This window comes from Stegostoma tigrinum, chromosome 15 (genome assembly GCF_030684315.1).
Source record: "Stegostoma tigrinum isolate sSteTig4 chromosome 15, sSteTig4.hap1, whole genome shotgun sequence".
NCBI lineage: Eukaryota > Metazoa > Chordata > Chondrichthyes > Orectolobiformes > Stegostomatidae > Stegostoma > Stegostoma tigrinum.
The window spans coordinates 69,384,555-69,403,786 of NC_081368.1; the positions used below are offsets into that span (position 1 = coordinate 69,384,555).

Here is a 19,232-nt window from a genome sequence, read left to right on the forward strand (position 1 = left end):
GTTCTCTTTAAACACTTAATAATCGCACAAGGCTTGATGAGGCCTAGAGTCACAATGCATTTGGATTACCTCCTGAAACTGCTGTGCCACATGTAAGTATATAAGAAACTAAATTATGATGCTGCAGAAATTGGACGAGGAAGACCATGTTATTAATTTGTTTCGGGTTTCTTGAGATATTTGCTGGGAAAGGATTGATGCAGGACTGAGGACAGAATAGACCATAAGAGCAGAATCAGGCCATTCAGCCCATCAAACCTGCTCAATCATTTGATCTTGCTGTAATGTTTGTCGTTCTGTTCTCCTGCCTTCTCCCTGTAACCCTTGAATCCCTGACTAATCAAGAAACTATCTCTGTCTTAAATACACTTAATGATTTGGCCTCCATTGCTGTCTATGGCAATGAGTCACCAGCTTCTGGCTAAAGAAATTCCTTCTCATCTCAGTTGTCCCTTCGCCCTGAGGCTGTGTCTTTGTGTCCTGATCTCCTCCTCGTGGGAAAAACTTCTCCACGTCCTCTCCGTCTGAGCTTTCAATATCCTCTAAGTTTTAATTGGATCCCACCTCATCCATCGCAACTCCGTTGGGTGCAGACTGAGTCCTCAACTGCTCCTTGTGACAAACCCTTCATCCCCAGGATCATTCTTTATAATACTCCTCTGGGCCAGCTCAAACACTAGCATATCTTTTCTTAGATGTGGGGCCCAAAGCTGCTCTGAACATTTCAATATCTCAAATGCAGTCTCACCAGCACCTTACACAGCTTCAGCAGTACATCTTTATTCTTGGCTTCCTCCCTTTAGAAATGAATGTTCACATTGCATTTGCCTTTCTAACTACTATCTGAACTTGCTTATTAACCTTCAGAGTCTCCTGAAGTAGGATTTCCAAATCCCTTTATGCTTCAAATTTCTGAAGCCTTTCTCCATTTAGAAAATAGTCTACGCCTGTATTCTTCCTCCTGAAATGCATAACTTCACACTGTCACATATTCAGTCTGCCACTTCTTTACCTGCTCACCAGCATGTTGAAGTCTTTTTGCAGCCTCTCTGCTTCGTTGACATTACTGTCCCTCCACCTATCTTTTTGTCATCTTCAAACTTAGCAACAGTGCCCTCCATCCAGATCGTTAATGTGTTACGTGAATAGCTGTGGTCCTAATACTGACCCCTGCCGAGCTCCGCTTGTCACAGACTGCCAGCCTGATGAAGACTCCATGACCCCTTTGCCTGTTAGCCAATGCTTTACCCATGGCAGTACCTTGCCTCTAATATCATGGGTTCATCTTATTTAGCAACTTCTATGCAGCACCTTGTCAAAGGCTTTCTGGAAATCCAAATAGATCACGTCCACTGGCAGTCCTTTGTCCAACTTATTAATTACCTCCTCAAAGTGGAGTGCAGGTTTATAGTTCCTTGAAAGTGAAGTCGTAGGTAGACTGGATAGCGAAGGTAGCATTTAGCATGCTTGCTTTTATTGTTCAGAACATTCAGCACAGGAGTTAGGATGTTATGTTGCAGCTGTATAGTACACTGGTTAGGCACTTTTGAAAAATAAATCTCTACAGGCTTGCCCGTCAGCTTCTGACACTCCAGTGAAAATAGCCCCAGTCTGTTCAGTCTCTCGATAGGTAAAACCTTCCAACTCTGGCAGCATCCTTCTAAATCATTTCTGACCCCTTTCTCATTTCACACATCTGTCCTATAGCAGGGAGACCCAGAATTGCTTGCAGTATTCCAAAAGTGCCTAACCAGTGTACTGTACAGCTACAGCATAACATCCTAACTCCTATGCTGAATGTTCTAAACAATAAAAGCAAGCATGCCAAATGCTGCCTTCACTATCCTGTCTACCTATGACTTCACTTTCAAGCAACTATAAACCTGCACTCCATGATCCCTTTGTTAAGTAACACTCCCCAGGACCTTACCATTAAGTGTATAAGTCCTGCCCTGATTTGCCCCTCCAAAATGCAGCACCTCGCACTTATAGAACATAGAACATTACAGCACAGTACAGGCCCTTCAGCCCTCTATGTTGTGCCGACCTGTCGTACCGATCTCAAGCCCATCTAACCTACACTGTTCCATGTACGTCCATATGCTTATCCAATGACAACTTAAATGTACTTAAAGTTGACAATCTACTACCGTTGCAGGCAAAGCGTTCCATTCCCTTACTACTGAGTAAAGAAACTACCTCTGACATCTGTCCTATATCGTTCACCCCTCAATTTAAAGCTATGCCCCCTCGTGCTCGCTGTCACCATCCTAGGAAAAATGCTCTCCCTATCCACCCTATCTAACCCTCTGATTATTTTATATGTTTCAATTAAGTCACCTCTCAACCTCCTTCTCTCTAATGAAAACAGCCTCCAGTCCCTCGACCTTCCCTCCAGACCAGGCAACATCCTAGTAAATCTCCTCTGCGCCCTTTCCAAAGCTTCCACATCCTCCTTATAATGCAGTGACCAGAACTGTACGCAGTACTCCAAGTGCGGCCGCACCAGAGTTTTGTACAGCTTCACCATAACCTCTCGGTTCTGGAACTCGATCCCTCTATTAATAAAAGCTAAAACACTGTATGCCTTCTTAACACACCGTGTCAACCTGGGTGGCAACTTTCAAGGAATTGTGTACGTGGACACCGAGATCTGTCTGCTCATCTACACTACTGAGAATCTTACCATTAGCCCAGTACTTTGCCTTCCGTTTACTCCTACCAAAGTGCATCACCTCACACTTGTCTGCATTAAACTCCATTTGCCACCTCTCAGCCCAGCTCTGCAGCTTATCTATACCTACAGCATCCTTCGTCACTATGCACGACTCCACTGACCTTAGTATCAGAGATAATGGGAACTGCAGATGCTGGAGAATCCAAGATAATAAAATGTGAGGCTGGATGAACACAGCAGGCCAAGCAGCATCTCAGGAGCACAAAAGCTGACGTTTCGGGCCTAGACCCTTCATCAGAGAGGGGGGCCCCTCTCTGATGAAGGGTCTAGGCCCGAAACGTCAGCTTTTGTGCTCCTGAGATGCTGCTTGGCCTGCTGTGTTCATCCAGCCTCACATTTTATTATCCACTGACCTTAGTGTCGTCTGCAAATTTCCTAACCCATCCTTCTACGCCCTCATCCAGGTCATTTATAAAAATGACAAACAGCAGTAGACCTTGCGGTACATCACCAGTAACTGGTCTCCAGGATGAACATTTCCCATCAACTACCGCCCTCTGTCTTCTTTCAGCAAGCCAATTTCTGATCCAAACTGCTATATCGCCCACAATTCCATTCCTCCGCATTTTGTACAATAAATTATCCAAATTAAATGCCATCTGCTGCTCCTTGGCCCATTGGCTCATCTAATCGAGGTTTTGTTGTACTCTGAGGTAACCTTCACTACCCGTTACACCTCCAATTTTGATGACATCTGCAACCACCCATGTTCACATCCAAATTATATATGTAATTGATGAAAAGCATTGAGGTGATGATGACCCAGCACTGATGGGCACACCACTGGTCATAGGCTTCGAGTCTGAAAACCAACCTTCCACCACCACTGTCTGTTTCCTACCTTTGAGCTAGTTCTGTATCCAAATGGCTCATCCTGCCTGTATTCCATGTGGTTTAACCTTGCTAAACAGTCTACCATGAGGAAACTTGCTGAATGCTTCACTGAAGTCCTTATGCTGGTCACTCCAACCCCAAAAGATTCCTACAGTCTAAAAGTGTGAATCCTTCTCCACTGCATCAGCTCTTGGGACACACATTTGTCGGCTCTATCCTCCTGTTCCTACTCTTACTAGCACCAGTAATATAGATGTCATTATCCTCGAGGACCTACTTTTTAACTTCCAGCCTAGCTCCCTATTTTCTCTCTTTGGAACCTCATCCTTTTCTGTTCTTATCTCATTGATACCAAAATCTACAACGACCTCCTGCTGGTAACTCTAGAGAATATTCTGTACCCTCACCGAGACATCCCTGACCCTAGCACAAGGGAGGCATCATGCCATTCTAATGTCTCACTGTCGGCCGCAGAAACGCCTGTGTCCCTGACTAGAAAATCCTCTCTCACCATATCACTACGGATCACTTGGAACCCGACATACCCTTTGTTACAGTAGAGCCTGTCTAAATGCCAGTAACCTGGCTGCCAGTTCAATACTCTCCTGAGAGTCTATCAGTCCCTACATTTTCCAAAACAGTATTCTTGTTTTGAGGTGGGGATATCTGCAAGAGATTTCTGTACTTCCTGCCTGCCTCTACCTTTCATAGAGGTAACCCATCTGCCTGACTCCTATTACTTGTTCTGGAAACTTCAACCTTTGTGAGCCTACCACAGCCCCTCCAACCTTCCTTCCCTTTAACTCTTTCCATAATTTTCCATGCAACCAAATCCTGCCCCCTCCACATACCTAGTCATGGTTCTTTTTTGTTACTGGACACATTTGTTTCATGCTGTTGTCAGACATTTACTACATACTAGTGCCCTTTTGATGGCTGTTGTTCATCCATATTGTAAGTGATGTCAATTGTCTGTTTGACCATGAAGAGTATAAGAGCTGCTCAATGCCCTGTCCTAGCTCCATGCTCTCATACACACTGCCTGAGGCGTTTTACTGATCCCTGTTTCCCCTTGCTTGTACACTGTACTCCCTAACACTGTCATTCTCTGTAAAACAAATGTAGACCATGAGATTGGTTGAGTTGTCTGTGGTTTGTGATACTATGGCTAAAACAGTCGTAGTGAACATCCTTTCAACAACAGCTTGAATGTATTAAAATGTACAAAGCTGTTTTAAAGGACCATTATCAAAAAACATTTGACACCAAATCATGTGAGATACTGGGATGACTGACCAAAAGCTTGATCAAAGTGGTAGCATTTCAAGAAACATGTTGAAAGAAGAAGTGAGGTGGAGAGGCTTTAGGGAGATAATTCCACAGCTGTAGATCAAGTTAAGCTGCCAATGTCAACAGTAAATTTTGGGGCTTCCAAGGAGGCCAGACTTTTGAGTGTTGAGATGGGTTTTAGAGGAAGTTTGAGATAGGGAGGAATGAGACATAACATAAATTTGAAACATGAATGACAACATCAAAGGTATTGCTGATCCAGAAATGAGTGTTGGCCAGTGAGTCTGCTTGATGAGCAAATGGAGTTGTTAGTTTGGAAATGGGCAATATTTTGGTTGAATTCAAGTTGACAGAGTTAAAGCCGGGACTACCTAGGAGAGCAGTGGAATGGCAAAACTAGAGCTAACATGGCTGAGTTTGAACTGAAGTTGGAATAGAAACATAAAAATAAAAATTTTAGAAAAAAAAAATTTTACAGAAATAGATGTAGTCAGTCTCAGTGATGTTAAATTATGATTGAAAACTTGTCATGATGAAGGTAAGATTCTGAGCTGTTCATTTCAAACCATGATGTAAAGGGGGCTATGTTTGATTACATAATTAAGTTTGTGGCAGGGGCTGAGAAAATAGCCAATCTTATCAATGCTTAGAGAAAACTTTCGAGGCTGGAACTGGAGAGTTGGCTATAGGTGTTATCATGTGGAACTTGATGCGTTTTGGTTAATTTTGCTGAGGAACATACTGTAGATGGACAGGGACAAAGATAGATCCTTAAGGATAAAGAAGTCATTAGGAACATAGATCATTCATAGTCTGTCGACCCACTCCACCATTCAATTAAATTGCAGATGATCAACCACAGCAATACTGCTTTCCCACACTCTCCATATTTGTTGATATCATTAGCTTCCAGAAATCAATTAATTTCTATCTTCAACATGTTTATTGATTGAGCTTCCACTCTGGAGTAGAGAATTCCAAAAATTCAACACCCCCTGAGTGAAGAACTTCTTCAGCCCTGTGTTACAGGGCCTTCCCCTCATCCTGAGATCATGTTCCCTGGTTTTAGACTCGCTCTCCAGGGGAAATATTGACATTCACTTGTCATTCTCTGTAAGAATTTTGTAAATTTCAATGAAAATTTGTTCTTCCAGTTTCAGTGGAGTATAGATCCAGTCTCCTTGAAAGGAATTCCAACATCCCAAGGGTTAATCTCATGCTGTACTCCTTCTCTGGAAAGTCTATCTGTCCTTGGATAAAGGGACCACAACTGTACACAACAATCCAGGTTAGGTCTTACTAAAGCTATCCACAGCTGCCGCAACTCATCTTACTCTTTTCCTCTATCCCCTTTCAATGGAGGTCAATATATTGTTTGCCTTCCGACTTGCTGCCTACCCCTGCATGCTGGTACTCATGGACAAAGACACCAAGCTCATCTCCCTCATTGAATCCCTCCAGTGTGGAACCAGGCCATTTGGCCCAATGAGACTACACTGCCTGTCTGAAGAACATTCCACCCTAGACCCACTCACCTATCCTATTCCTGTAACACTGCATTTACCAAAGCTAATCCACTTTGCCTGCACACTTTGCCTGGGCACTATGGACAATTTAACAGGGCCAATTCACCCAACATGCACGTCTTTAGACTGTGGGAGGAAACTACAGCACGCAGAGGAAACTCACCCAGACACAGGGAGAGTGTGCAAACTCCATAGCCATCCAAGACTGGAGTTGAACCCATGTCCCTGGCACTTTGAGGCAACAGTAGTAACCACTGAGCACTGTGCTGCCCCTTTTAAATGCCTTTGCTTCCAAGTTTATCATCGTTCAAGGAAAAATGTTTGGATTTCTGCTTTTTGTGCCAAAAGTGAATGACTTTGTGTTCTATCTGCTATGTCCTAGACTGTTCACTTGGCCTGTCCAATTCTTTTTGAAACTAGTTTGTGTCCTCCTCCCAATCTGGTTTGCTATCATCAGCAAATTAGAAATATTACAATTGGTTCCCACATCCAAATCATTTATACAAATGATGAAGAGCTGTGGCTCTAACATTGATCTTGGTGATACCCACTATAAACAGCCTGCCATTCTGAAAAGAAGTCATTTATTTCTGCTCTATACTTTCTGACTGTTAACCAATTCTAAATCCAGACCAGCATAGTTTGATGAAGAATATGATGTTGGTGAGTATATATGGTGAGTAAATGGAGTTTACATATAGCTAAGCCATTACTTAATTAATTCAAGATGTAGAGGTGAGGGATTGAACAGGATACTTGTTCTGTTACCCTCAGATTCCCCTGTGAAGTTCCCTAATTTGTTACAGTCCAGTCATGATAGTCTCGGTGTCCTGGCTGAGGAGGAGTGAACTGACTTCCCTTCTTTATTAATATAAATGCACCATCTTCGTTTGTTACAATAAGGTTAATTTAAAAATGGATCCCTTCCCTGTGGATACCTTTTCCAGACGCAAATGAAATTTTGTTTTAAAAGGAGACAATTTAACCAGACCTTCTTGAGTTAACAAAGCGTGAGTTCATTAGTTGCTTGGTGTGAGAATAATTCGTAACATAACACGTACATACAGATTAAAAATAAGAGGTAAATCCAGAAAAGATACAAGTTTACAAAAACATACTTGTGGACCAGAATTGTTCATGAATGTCATGGCTGTTGCGGCAGAGATTCCAGGTGGGGAAACAGTTGATTTCAAGGATCTTAGTTTTGCAGGTTGGTTGAGATTCTGATCTTTTGATTCCTCTTGACTATGAACAAATTCTGCATTCAGTTTTGGAGTGAGTTCTTTTGTTATCTGCTTCCCTTTTATCTGGCTTACTAGGTAGCTTACATCTAACACTCAGAGCTGGAAAGTTCCTTTATCCGAAATACCATAGTGACTAGGGGATAATTATTTTAATTTAGCCTTCACAGCATGCTAACACTTGAACTTGATTTGCTACACAAGGGTACCGTAGCCTGCCAGCACATAAGAAGTTGTTCACTCTCACTAAGTTGCTCTAGCAGAAGGGTGGTGGTGGCTTAGTGGTAATGTAACTGGACTAGTAATGTAGAACCCTGGGTTAATATGGCTAAATGGGTTTGAATTCCACCAGTGGTGATGAAATCTGAATTCAATGGAAATGTGTAAGGAAAAAGTCTCATGGTAACCATATAAACATTATTCATTGTCATAAAAACCTACCTGGTTCACTAATATACTTTAGGGAAGGAAATCTGCTAAACTTACCTCTTCTGGCCTACATTTAACTCTAGACCCACAGCAATATGGTTGACTGCTGGCTGCCACTTGGACAGTAAGGGATGGGCAATAAATGCTGACCTAACCAATTATACCCACATCTTATGAATGAATTTTAAAAAGTAGAACCTAAACTGGCTTTTTAACCCTGCCCCTATGTATTCTTAAAACACCAAAAATGCCGCAGCTTGGGACATAATCTACAGTTTTTGCTGGATTTTGTCAGTTGTTTCCCACCCCACCTTCCATGCCCCATTATCTTTTAGTCACAAGATCTGTTTTGACTTGTCTCTTCCCCCTTTGAAATGCTATTGTTTGAAGTTGCCTTCACATCACAGCTTCAGATGTGAGACTGTTGGTCTCTCCTAGACAGCCACTTAACTTTTGTTGACTGTGACAAATCTCTTTATTAAAAAAAATTTTGGAATTGCAAGTTAAAAATGTTCTAAATATTCAGAGTTCTGATCTATGGTCATGATACTTACCCAATATGATAAATGAAACAGGATTCATTCTCATTTTCATTATGAAGAGTGAAAACAGTAAACTCACACAAACATGTTTACTCTTTTAGCTGAGGTCAATGTCATCTTTCAAGTCTAACGTGGTTTCACAAATTTCCAGACAGGACACCTGCAATCACATATGATTTTTCAACAATGTGAGTGAATTTCAGGTGATACAGTTGAAAGAATAAACTCCAATGGAATAACCTGGGTTCTGAGTCTTAAATTTGCCACAAAAACTTAATGAGTTATGGTCAGAATAAACTGGTCTATTTGCTCCTCATTTTTGACCCATATGTCAAAGTGAGGCTCTATAATTAGTCAAGGAGTTCCTTCCCTGTTGTGGAGTACCATCTCTGATGCTTATTTAGTTATTTTGAAGAATTACTCAGTTGGTCTCTCTATTCTGCTTGTTTACCTGAAGGAGAAAACACCCTCCCCGATGTCATTCACAAAATGGCTACTTTAAATAATTTATTAAAGTTTGGAGCTGGAAGCAGTGACCCTTTGTCTTAAAATGGCCTTCAGCTTTTCAAAAGCACTTTGGTATTATCTCTCAGTCCATACTAACTTGTTATTGATTTTTTTTGTATGAGCTTGTCAGTGGTGCCGTCACTATACTGAAGATTGGGATGAACTTTCAGTAGAACCTACAAATTCCCAGGAATCTCATGATTTTCCACTTTGTTTTTGGATTGGGAAACTTGTTAAAAGTCCTTCACAGGCTACTTGGGCCATACTTGGGCCAACTCACTTTTTGTGAGTTTGGATTCAGGATCAATTAATAATACTGTCTTGAAGAGAACTTCCAGTTGTTCTAAGTGCATTTCCTACATGTTGCGCTACACTGAGTCATTGAGGTACACTGTGCAATTAGAAAAACTTACCGTTATCTTGTCATCAGTCTTAAACAGCATGTTGGAGTCCAAGTGGAATAACTCGACATATGCAAAATCCATACAAGGATATAAAGGTAGAAATTTATTTCATCCCATCAGTAATGGAAGATGTTGGTATCCTTGTGAAATCTATTTTGGTAATGTAGATTACTTCTTTTAGCCTGCCTCTGCAATCTTGCAGCTGGAGTACTGGTTGGGAGTTAGCTGTTTGCTGCATTGACCTTTTGATCATCAATGCACAACCCTATGGAGCTGTCCAACTTGGGTACAAGCACATTGTGGGAAATGTGTTCCTCCTCATGTGTTCTATTAATTTGTACTCCATCGTACTGTTAATCACTAACATGGGCCAGCTTTTTTGGCCTCCCTGATAAGAATGTTGTTTTATGGGTCCTCTCCCATATTCACATCATGTACAGTTACGATAGTGCAGCTAAGCATGTCTCAGTTCAAATCCTTGAATGTGGTGAGTCTTGTGCTGCATCAAGCATATTTTGCGCAGGATCTTTCCACCGTTACCAGCTGCTATGGGGTGCTAGAAGACCTAACAGACTAATTACCAGCTCTGAAAATGTGTAATTGGCTTTCAGGTGTTTTAGGCAGTCCTGCAGAAGATTAAGAAGATTCTTGTGCTGAGGAAGGGTCACCAGACCCGAAACGTTTCACTCTGATTTTTTCCTCACAGACACTGCCAGACCTGTTGAGCTATTCCAGCAACTTCTGTTATTATTCCTGAAGAAGATATATTTGTTTATTTTCTTCTCCCACATCTTTCTTTTGCTCTTTTTTCTCTTTCACTCTCACTTCATTCGACACTTATTGAAGAGGTGGTAGAATCTGATGATCGTTTAATTGACACATACTGGAAATTAGGAAGACTTGCTAACGAAATTATTAAAGTGGAAGGTATCGTCAGTGTAAAATTCAACCTAGAACAAAGAGAAAGTTAACAGAATTAGGCTGTAGGAAGACAAATAAATCAGGTAAATAAATATGTAAGTGGTTCTCTGAGTGATTTTAGCACAACTGCGCTTTGAGTTGTTGGATGGGGAACGTGTTCATGAATTTCCGGCAACTATGGGATGTGGTTTAGTGGTCGGAACACTTGAGTTCCTATCATAATAGTGTTTCGGTAAAAGAAACGTATTTTAGAGGTTACGCTTTATTTTAACGCAGTTGTAGTTTTATTTTCCTTCCGGAACATCAAGGGGTTTCTTCTCGGCAGAAATAAACGTACTCGATGTCGACCTACGTGAAGGGGAGTATACCCAGAAGGCCGTGCGCGTGAGAAAGTCCTCAATAAACCGACCAAGCGCGGCCATCCCGGAAGGCGGCGGGGCGCGCATGCTCAGCGGTCGGCTGTTCGTGGTGGATTGTGGAGGTGAGAGGCACTGAAAGATTTAATGAGTAAATGCAGGGAGATGGAGGCACCCTCATGTCTGGTGCTGTATTTCTCTCCTACCCTCTCCGGCACAGACGCAGAAGCCCAGACCCATTGGAAGGGAACAACAATATAAATTGCGGGATAAGCTCAGCAGGTCTGGCAGCATCAGAAATCAGAGTTAACGGAATTGGTGGTGGTTCAGAAAGTATCAGCTTTTTTAAATGCAGAAGCCGGGTTTGGAGTGGGGATAAGGAGTAAACGATATGGGGGCATAGAGCCCAAAGAGAAGGACGAACGGTTGGACAAAGGACATGATATCAGTCTGGCTGGGAGGGTGAACAGCTCTTAAAGGAGATTGTGTGATACCAAGGCCTGCTATTGGGGGCTGGGGTAAGGACATGGAGGAATTCATGCCCTAAAGTTGGTGAACACTGCAGCTAGCCTGAGACAGCTGATAAGGCTGGTGCCTTTGTCGTCTGGTATACTGACCTCTACATTGCAGAGGCTGAGCACCAGCACTCAAGTACCTTCTATCTTAACCTGGACCATGTCACATCAGGCCATTGTCTCAACTACGGTCACTGATGTTATTTCATCTGGTGATACTCCCCCCCCCCCCCCCCCCGCCAAAACTGCTCCAAGCTGATAGTCTCCCAGCCCTGCTTCTTCTACTTTCTGAAAATTAACAGAAAGGACTGTCCAGGAAGACCCGTTTTTGCCTGCTCCTGGCCCTGGTCTACTCCCTGCCCACTTACATTTGCAATTCCTCTGCCACTTTACACCAGTTTTGGAATTCCATTTTGCAGGCTCCAGTCACCTTCCCTTTACCATGGACATGCAATCCCTTTACACACCCATCCCCCACCAGGATGGTCTCGGGGCTCTCCACTTCTTCCTGCAGCAAAGGCCTGACCCACCCTCACCCCCACCCTCACCCCCACCCCCACCCCCACCCCCACCCTCCTCCATTTGGCGGAACTTGTCCTCACCCTGAACAACTTCTCTTTTAACTCATCTCCTTTTCTTCAGGTAAGAGGGGTGGCCATGGGTGCCCACACAGGCCCCAGTTAGGTCTGTCTCTTCATCGGATATGTGGGACATCCTATTCCGGATGGTATCATTGGTCCTGCTTCCCCCTCTCTTCTGAAATTGGGTAAGTTCATTGATTTTGCTTTTGATTTCCATCCTGCCTTTGCTTTCACCTGCTCTGTCTGACTCCTCCCTTTCCTTCCTTGCCATGTCTGTTTAATAGAAAAGTTAAATAGAAAGCGGGACATAACACCAGCACTTCGTCGGAGGCTCACTGATGATGTTACCTAGAATGGTGATGAAACGTCTGAAAACTAACCTTCCAGCTCAGCGAGCAAACTCACATCCAGCATGTCTGTTTACATTTTTGAGAATTGATTGGCCACTAATGCCCATTGCAAATCCACTGACTCTCTCAGTTACCTGGACTATATATCTTGCCTCTTGCATCCTGCATCCTGTAAAGACTCGATTCCATTCTCCCTCTGTCTCTGTTGCATCTGCTCTGATGATGCCAACTTCGACAAGGGAGCCTCCAAAATGTTCGCTTTCTTCCTCAACTAAGGATTCCGCAAACACCATTGTTGACAGGACCCTCAACCGGATCTGACACATCTCCCACACTTCTGCCCTCACTCTCTATCTTCCCTCCCACAGCAATGGACTTCCCTTTGTCCTTACCTACTATCCTGCCATCCAGAAGATCATCAGCTGCAATTTCTGTCCCCTCCAGCAAGATGCGACCACCAGACACATACTCCCCTCCTCTCCCCTCCTTTGTCTGCCTTCCACAGGGACTGTTCCCTCTGGGACACTATGGTCCCCTCTTCCTTTACTTCCAGCAATCCCCCAAAATACCTTCCCTTGCAGCCGCCAAAGGTGTAACCTGCCCATTTACTTCCTTCCTCCTCAGTATCCGAGGACCGAAACATACCTTCCAGGTGATGTAGCACTTTATCTGCACTTCTCACAATCTAGTCAACTGCATTTGCTGCTCACAATATGGTCCCCTATACCTTAGGGAAATGAATCATAGACTGGATGACTGCTCTGCGGAACATCCACATTCTGTCTGCAAAAAAGACCCTGCACTTCCAGTTGCCTGCTACTTCAACACACCATCCTGTTTCCTGGCCAACATCTCTGTCTCTGGCTTGCTGCGGTGTTCAAAGGAAGGCTCAGCGCAAGCTGGAAGAACGACACCTCATTTTCCGTTTGGGGACCCTGCAATCCTCTGAACTCATTATCGAATTCAGTAATTTTAGGGTCTGAACTCTTTCATGTCCTGGCTCCCTACCCCACGCACCAGGCCGTGTTATCACACAATCTACTGTTATACACTACCCACTAACAGTCTCCATTAACAGCTGTTCACATTTCCAGCCAGATCATTATCCACTCCTTTGTGGTCCAACAGCCCTTCTGTCTCTTTGGGGTCTATCCCCACCTATCATTTACTCCTTACCCTTTCCCTCCACTCAATCTTCTGCATATAAACCAACACTTTCCTCAATTTCATCAGTTCTGAGGAAGAGTCATCGGACCTGAAATGTTAACTGTGATTTCTCTTCTCGCATGCTGCCAGACCTTCTGAGCTTTTCCAGCAAATTATGTTTTTGTTTTTGATTCACTCATGGACGTGGGCACTGCTGGCTGGGCCAGCACTTTATTGTCCATGAGCAGGCGGGTGCTGAGCTGCTTTCTTGATCCGCTGCAGCCCATGTGTTTTAATTGACTTTCAATGCCATTAAGGAGGGAATTCCAGGATTTTGACCCAGTGTCAGTGAGGGAACGATGATATATTTCCAAGTAAGGATGCTGAGTGGCTTGGTGAGGACCTTAACAGATGATGGTTTTCCCAAGTTGCCCTTGACCTTAGATGATAGTGGTCATGGGTTTTAACCTGGGACCAGAAGAAAAGTGGCAAGTTGTGAATATTTAAGGTTGCTGGTCTCGGATGTCTTTGTTATTTCCAGGCTGTCTATTCTATACATATTGTTAACCTTTCATTTTACTTCAAAATACTCACCAAATCCCATTAATGGATAACTCCCTATCTCTATCACCTCCTGCAGCCCACAGTCTCCAAGATATCTGCACTGTAGTACTCATGGTCTTTTGTACTTCCCCATTTCCTTTAGCTGATCAGTCGTAGTCCTCCATTTGACTGTTTAGGCCCATTTACCTAGTATGTTTCTTGTTCTTTCAAAACCAGCAATGAACATCTTGCTGAGTACCTCAAGTTTATTCAATAGCAAACCAAAGGAATTTTCTTTCAAAACTTCTCCATTCCTTTTTACTTTCAACATGTACCTCTTTGTCCAAGTCTTCACTTTCTGATTTTAATATTTTCTTCATTGCCTCGGTTTATTTTTGGCTGATTGTTTTTGTTGTGAAACATCTTAGGGCATTGGAAATAGTTAAGACAGTTAACTGTGTTAATGGGAGCTATTGCATACAGGCATCAAACCATGTAACATGCCAATAAATTACCTACTGTTTTGATATTTTTTACTTAATTTTATCTAAAAATAAAATAAATTGTTGGTAGTTTCTAGTATTACATCTTATATTACAGTTTTAGGCTTATCAGTTGATATAAGCACCAATTATAATCACTGTTGTTTCACTGTAATTGGGTCAAAATTCTGGAGCTCTCTTCCTAACAGAAGGACAAATGTCCCTACACCTGACTAAATGCAGTGGTTCAAGAAGGCAGATCATCATCAGCTTCTTGAGGTCAACTAGGGAAGGACAATAAATGCTGGTCCAGCCAGCCAAATGCATGAACTATGTAAGAATCACACAAAGATGTAACAGTCTCCAGAAAGCAGTTGTTGAATGAAGGAAGGCTGGTCTGTTTTACACACATATGAAATATCAACATTAGGCTCATCTATTGCACTTTTAACATTTGAAAGGTGGCTAAAAATAGAAAAGGCAGTTCCAGGGCTTTCCAGCAGATTCAAATGAAATTGCACAAGACTTCCCTGAGCAGTACTGCTCCCTGAAGCCCTCTTGAAATAACTGAATGCTTCAGGAAAATTGTTTGGAAAAGAGAAATGTACCTTACACCTGATCAGTCATTGAACTATGTATTGAAACCCAAACAGAAAGTGCTGGCAAAACCCAGCAGGCCTGGCAGCATCTGAGAAGAAAGTAGAGTTAACGTTTCAAGTCTAGTGACTCTTCAGAACTGCAGTGGCTAGAATTAGAAAAGGCAGTTCCAGGAGAGCAGCCCTGATGAAGGGTCATCGGACCGAAAACATTAACTCTGCTTTCTTGTCACAGATGCTGCCAGACCTTCTGAGTTTTGCCAGCACTTTGTTTTTATCTCAGATCTCCATTATTTGCAGTTCTTTGTTTTATTTAACTGTCTATTGAGTTTAGAGAAAATAAAGCATTTTCTTCATAGTTGAGCAAAAAGGTTCAAGTGATCATGTGTACTCAGAGCACTGGTTGCAACAACACGTGAAACTGTAGGAGAGAGAATGAGAAAATTAAGAAACTACCAATCGGGTGGCGTCAACCTTGTGTTTAGGTTGTCTGTTGATTTATAGGTAAACACCACTGCCTCTTCTATACATCATATTTACAAGGAGTGTTAGTCTTACTGTGTTGCTGCAGTGTGAGGAAACAACAGCAAAACTTATATTTTTGGAAGGCTGTTTCCCTGGAATATTCTCTCCTTTCCCTGGCTGTTAATTCTTAGCCAGTCGTATTGATACATAAGCCTTCGATATTACTTGTTACCTCAGCTTTCTGTTGACATGGGGTGGTGTGTGCAAACCTAATAGATTCACATTGTGAGTAATCTGCTAAACCAGTATCTCTACCAGTGGAATCATCCAATCCAATCCAAGTCAGACCAGAAGTTGGAATTATGATTTCCTGCTCCAACTCTCCCTGTCCTAGCTGCACACGGAATATACTTGTTTGGCCGTTTTAAAGGGCAGGGGATGGGATCCTGATTGTGTGATTGAGGAATGAAATAACTTTGGGATCATAGATCAGGAACATTATTTTCAGATAAGGTAATGCATTCCCCTTGTGGATCTTCCCCCTGTCTCTGTAGGCGACACTATGTCAGCTGCTTCTCGAAGCCACCTGTTACGAATTGTGCCACAGCTGATCAGTCATTTCCACTCCTACCAGCGATCCTGCAGAAATGTGACCTTTGCTCAATGCCTCAGCCTAAGCACTGCAACAAGTCAAGAAAAAGTGCAGAAACCTTTGGGAGAAAAGCAAAAATCTGGCAAAGGCCCAGTTTTGTGCAACACTCGTAAAACCTGGGAAAAAAGCTGACACTTTTTTAGATTAGATTAGATTCCCTGCAGTGTGGAAACAGGCCCTTTGGCCCAACAAGTCCACATCGCCCCTTGCAGCATCCCACCCAGGCCCATCCCCCTATAACCCACACACCCCTGAACACTACGGGCAATTTAGCATGGCCAATCCACCTAGCCTGCATATCTTTGGACTGTGGGAGGAAACCGGAGCACCCGGAGGAAACCCATGCGGACACGGGGAGAATGTGCAAACTCCACACAGACAGTTACCCGAAGCTGGAATTGAACCTGGGTCCCTGGTGCTGTGAGGCTTCAGTGCTAATCGCTGAGCCACCATGCTGCCCTTTTTGTACTTTCACTGTCAGTTTCTCACTGTCAATTGTGTAGAACTCTGATCAATCAACCAACCTTGTTGAGATTATTCCAATTAGACAAAATCCCAATGGATCTAATCCCATTTCATTTATTCATTCAGAATTCCAGAGGACCAGATTTTAATATTTGTTTTAATATTTGTTTTTGAGACCAAGTTGACCATAAATTTCTGTTATTCATTTGCAATCCTCGCTCATGAACACACTTAACAGCTAAATATCACTGAGATCCCAAGTGGATTTATTTCTGGAAATACCAGTGTAGTTTGAGAGATTTTAAGTATGCTAGCGACATGGTGAGGTTGACATAACTGTCTTTGGAGAACGAAAGGAAAACTCTGTAAGATAGCAGTATGAAGATCAGACCAAAGACCCAATATATAGACTATCAGCTTGAGTGTAGAGAAGAGAGTGTGAGTGTGGTGTGAAGACTTACAGCTGAAGACTTGGAGAAAGCAAGTAATTTCAAGTATCTGGGGTCAGCGATGGCTGAGAATGCAAGTACGGAAATGCAAACTTTGCAATGGATTAGCTCTGGTTTGAATAATAATGGAAGAAGTACTGTGGAGTGTTATGTGATAGATAAGTACCGCAGAAATTGAAAAGGGGAATCTGCAAAACAGTTGTGAGATTGGCTTTATTGTTTAACTTGAGAAATAATGAGACAAGAGGAATAATAACTGGATGCAAGTGAGATGCAGATACTTGGATAGATATGTGGAGTAACAAGAAAGGCCAAGATCAGGAACTGGCGCACCAGGGATCAGTGAAGCTTGTGTACCTATTGGATAATGTAGCTGAGAAGAGATTGTTTAGTATCTGTTGCGGGGAGAGTGAGTGAGTGAGTATGGAGTTGGGACTGCCAGAGGCAGACAGAGAATGTGAAGAACTTAAATCATGTGGAAAGATGTCGCGATGAGAAATTTAAATGGAAAGGGATTGAAAGAGGAATGGGTGACTGACAGGAGGTGGTGAAAAAGTACACTCAAACCAACAATGTAGCACCCCAAGAACAATGGGAGAGTCCAAAATTTAAAAGTAGCAGATTTTGGTGAATTATGAATTGGACCTTTTCATTCCCAAAGTTCTTTACTGCAGGGAATTCCATCAGGTCTGAGTCTGTTGCATAATTGATGGGAATTGATCTGTCAGCTGCTCTGTTATCAGTTGGTTGTGCAACTATCAAATAGTAGAAGATAAACTAGATGGACTTTAGTGTGTTTATGGTCACCACTACTAAATAACAGGATCACAAAGAAAATGGATTGGCACCTGTGAGAAAGTGGGCTTCTGTAGCAGCAAATGACATTACAGTCATAATGCAGCAGTGAGTGGTTCAAACACTGTTACAGGATTGTATTAATGAGGCATTTAATTTCCAGTGAGCTCTACTCCCCTCAAGAAACAGTTGTGGTTTCGATTGGATGCCACAGGATGTTACAGTAGCTAGTTGCACAGTGACAATGGTTCGTGCAGATAATTTTGTTTTTCTTGTCTTGAAAAAATTAGTGAAATGGTCAACTCGCTGGATGGAAAGCTGATTTTACAGCCCACTCAACATTAATCTCCAGTGTGGCCGTGTGGAAAAGGCAATAAAGTTAACATTTCAAATCTGATATGACTCGCTTCTTCAGAACTGAAAGGCCTTAGAAAATGGTGACTTTTATAATTTGCACTGACAGAAGAGAAGCCGTGGAAATAAATGGGTGTGGAGGCCCAGTGCAGAAGTCAAAAGGGTTGCTAATTGAGTTGAAGGAGAAATTGAGATGGAAATTAAGATGTGGAGGGGTGAAAACAGGCCCTCTCGACTGAAAGCAAAGTAAATGAGACACAATCAAGACAAGACTGAGGCAAGGGGAGGAATGTAAGAGATATGGAGGAAAGACGTTGAGTGGTCAGTTTCTGAAGTTATGAAATTCAATGTTGAGATGTTGAGGCTGTAAAGTGCCTAAGCAGAAAATAAGATCTACTTGTGGAGCTTGCATCGTGTGTCATTGAAACATTTCAGCAGCCCAGAACAGAAATGTTAATGCGAGAGCGAGGTGATGTATTGAAATAATACACAGCTGGGTGATCGCGATCATCCCTATGGACAGAGCAGAGGTTTTCCACAAAGATGTGCATTTGGTGCTGCCAGTGTAAAGGAAACCAAATTGTGAGCAGTAAATCAAGTAGATTAGAATGAATGAAGTACAAAGTATAAAACTACATTAGCTGGAAGTTGTAACCGAGGCCTTAGATAGTTAGGAAAGAGGAGAGTCCCCTTCATTGTCAGCATTCCACAGGGCCAGTTCCTTCTGTGACATCCTAGCCCAACCGTTCATCACTGCTAACCATTTCTCACTCCCATGTGGCACCTTCCCATGAAATCACAGAAGGTATACCACTTGCCCATTCACCAGGAGCTTTAACTCTATTTCTCTCTGCACAGATTCTGTCAGGTTTGCAGAGTTTCTGTAGCATTTTACTGTGTTTGTTTCCAAGTTCCAGCATCCACTGTAGTTTGCTTTTATTACTCTGTCGCTTCATTCAGTTGTGCGAGTGTAAGCCAGCTATAAAGAAATTATTCAACCTGGTTCCTGACGAGCAATTGAGGATAAAATTGACTCCATTCTATAAAATATT

General features: G+C 42.6%; 1 protein-coding gene across 1 annotated transcript in view; it reads left to right on the forward strand.

The window, feature by feature from the left end:
- The first annotated feature begins 10,867 nt into the window (after positions 1 to 10,867).
- The window catches only part of trmt2b (tRNA methyltransferase 2 homolog B), a 28,342-nt gene continuing 19,977 nt past the window's right edge, over positions 10,868 to 19,232 (forward strand). Inside the window, 2 exon segments of the mRNA XM_048544701.2 lie at positions 10,868 to 10,912; positions 11,945 to 12,068. Of these exon segments, the coding sequence (XP_048400658.1) occupies positions 10,876 to 10,912; positions 11,945 to 12,068 (161 nt within the window). The 5' untranslated portion in view covers positions 10,868 to 10,875.